The sequence below is a fragment of the Cynoglossus semilaevis genome, unplaced genomic scaffold (assembly GCF_000523025.1).
Source record: "Cynoglossus semilaevis isolate Cse_v1.0 unplaced genomic scaffold, Cse_v1.0 C19120348, whole genome shotgun sequence".
Taxonomy (NCBI): Eukaryota; Metazoa; Chordata; class Actinopteri; order Pleuronectiformes; family Cynoglossidae; genus Cynoglossus; species Cynoglossus semilaevis.
Window position 1 is genome coordinate 1 of NW_007586558.1, and position 1,010 is coordinate 1,010.

Consider the following 1,010-nt stretch of genomic DNA (forward strand, 5'->3'; position numbering starts at 1 on the left):
CAAAATAAACATGTTTCAACAGCTCGGACACAAACCAGGAGTTTTCCTTCTCTCGTTTCTACAAGTGAACCACAGAGAACCAACCTTCTGCCACGCCCCACGGATACTGGCGACCTCTGACCTTCTTCCCATTCACCTCGATCACCACGTTGCTTCCGACAACTGCCAGGGGCATTTTCTCCTGAAGTGGGGAAGACAATAAAACACAGGGAAACAGTTATTTACACCTGTAAAACAGCTGACTCTGGTCACCCTTCAATGACTCTTCCTCAAAATCAGTTCAGCAGTTTGACTGTCAGACAACAGGGTTAGACGCAGGGCTGAGGGTTTTACTGACAACCATCTGTCTGTCTGTCTGTGACTCTGTCTGTCTGTTCTTATCTGTCTGCCTGCTGATGCCAATCCACTGGAGATTGTGAAGACTCCCAGACGAGGCTCTGGTCCTTTACCTTTATCTTTCGGATGAGCTTGTTGTCCTCGTCGTCCTCTGTGTCTGGGAACTCATAGATTTTGATTTTGTGTTCCTGGATTTCTTTCATAATCTGTGAAAAAGATTATACAGTTACAAACGTAGCACACAGACACCAGGGTGGAGGGTTTTTTTTTTATATTTACACCACCTTATTTAAGTTAAACAGCCGCTGGTTGCCAACCATTTGACCAGCTCAACCTGTTCTAGTGTTCTGACATATACATTTTTTCTTTAAATATTAATTAAATTTGACTTGAGTATAAGTTAGTACAAGAACCCATACCTGTTTTTTAAACAGCTGGCACTCCTCAGGAGTCAGAGTATCTGCTTTCGCAATGAGAGGGATGACGTTGACTTTGTCATGGAGTCTTTTCATGAACTCGATGTCCAGAGGTTTAAGACTAAAAACAAAAGACAGCAGGAGGTTTATTAGACCTACAGTAGAAACAACAGGTTTATTCCACCAAAGACATAAATCATATTTAAATAACTAAATGTTTCATCAGTGATGAATCTGGAAAAAACTGATCATATTGGA

General features: G+C 41.7%; 1 protein-coding gene across 1 annotated transcript; it reads right to left on the reverse strand.

Moving 5' to 3' along the window:
* Positions 1–6: 6 nt before the first annotated feature.
* On the reverse strand, positions 7–893 carry LOC103399236 (septin-7-like). The gene is made up of 3 exons (XM_008337953.3): positions 756–893; positions 450–542; positions 7–181 (listed from the first exon to the last, which is right to left on the reverse strand). The coding sequence occupies exons 1-3, from the start codon at positions 846–848 to the stop codon at positions 59–61; spliced, it is 309 nt and encodes a 102-aa protein (XP_008336175.2). The 5' UTR covers positions 849–893; the 3' UTR covers positions 7–58.
* Positions 894–1,010: the final 117 nt, after the last annotated feature.

Bases quoted from the DNA above. Each gene is read 5' to 3' on its own strand.
- LOC103399236 (XM_008337953.3), bottom strand. From the start codon at position 848: ATGAAAAGACTCCATGACAAAGTCAACGTCATCCCTCTCATTGCGAAA. The intron at 543-755 runs GTATGGGTTCTT...TCTTTTTCACAG, and splicing joins GCCAGCTGTTTAAAAAACAG to ATTATGAAAGAAATCCAGGA. The intron at 182-449 runs GTAAAGGACCAG...TCCCCACTTCAG, and splicing joins AGCTCATCCGAAAGATAAAG to GAGAAAATGCCCCTGGCAGT.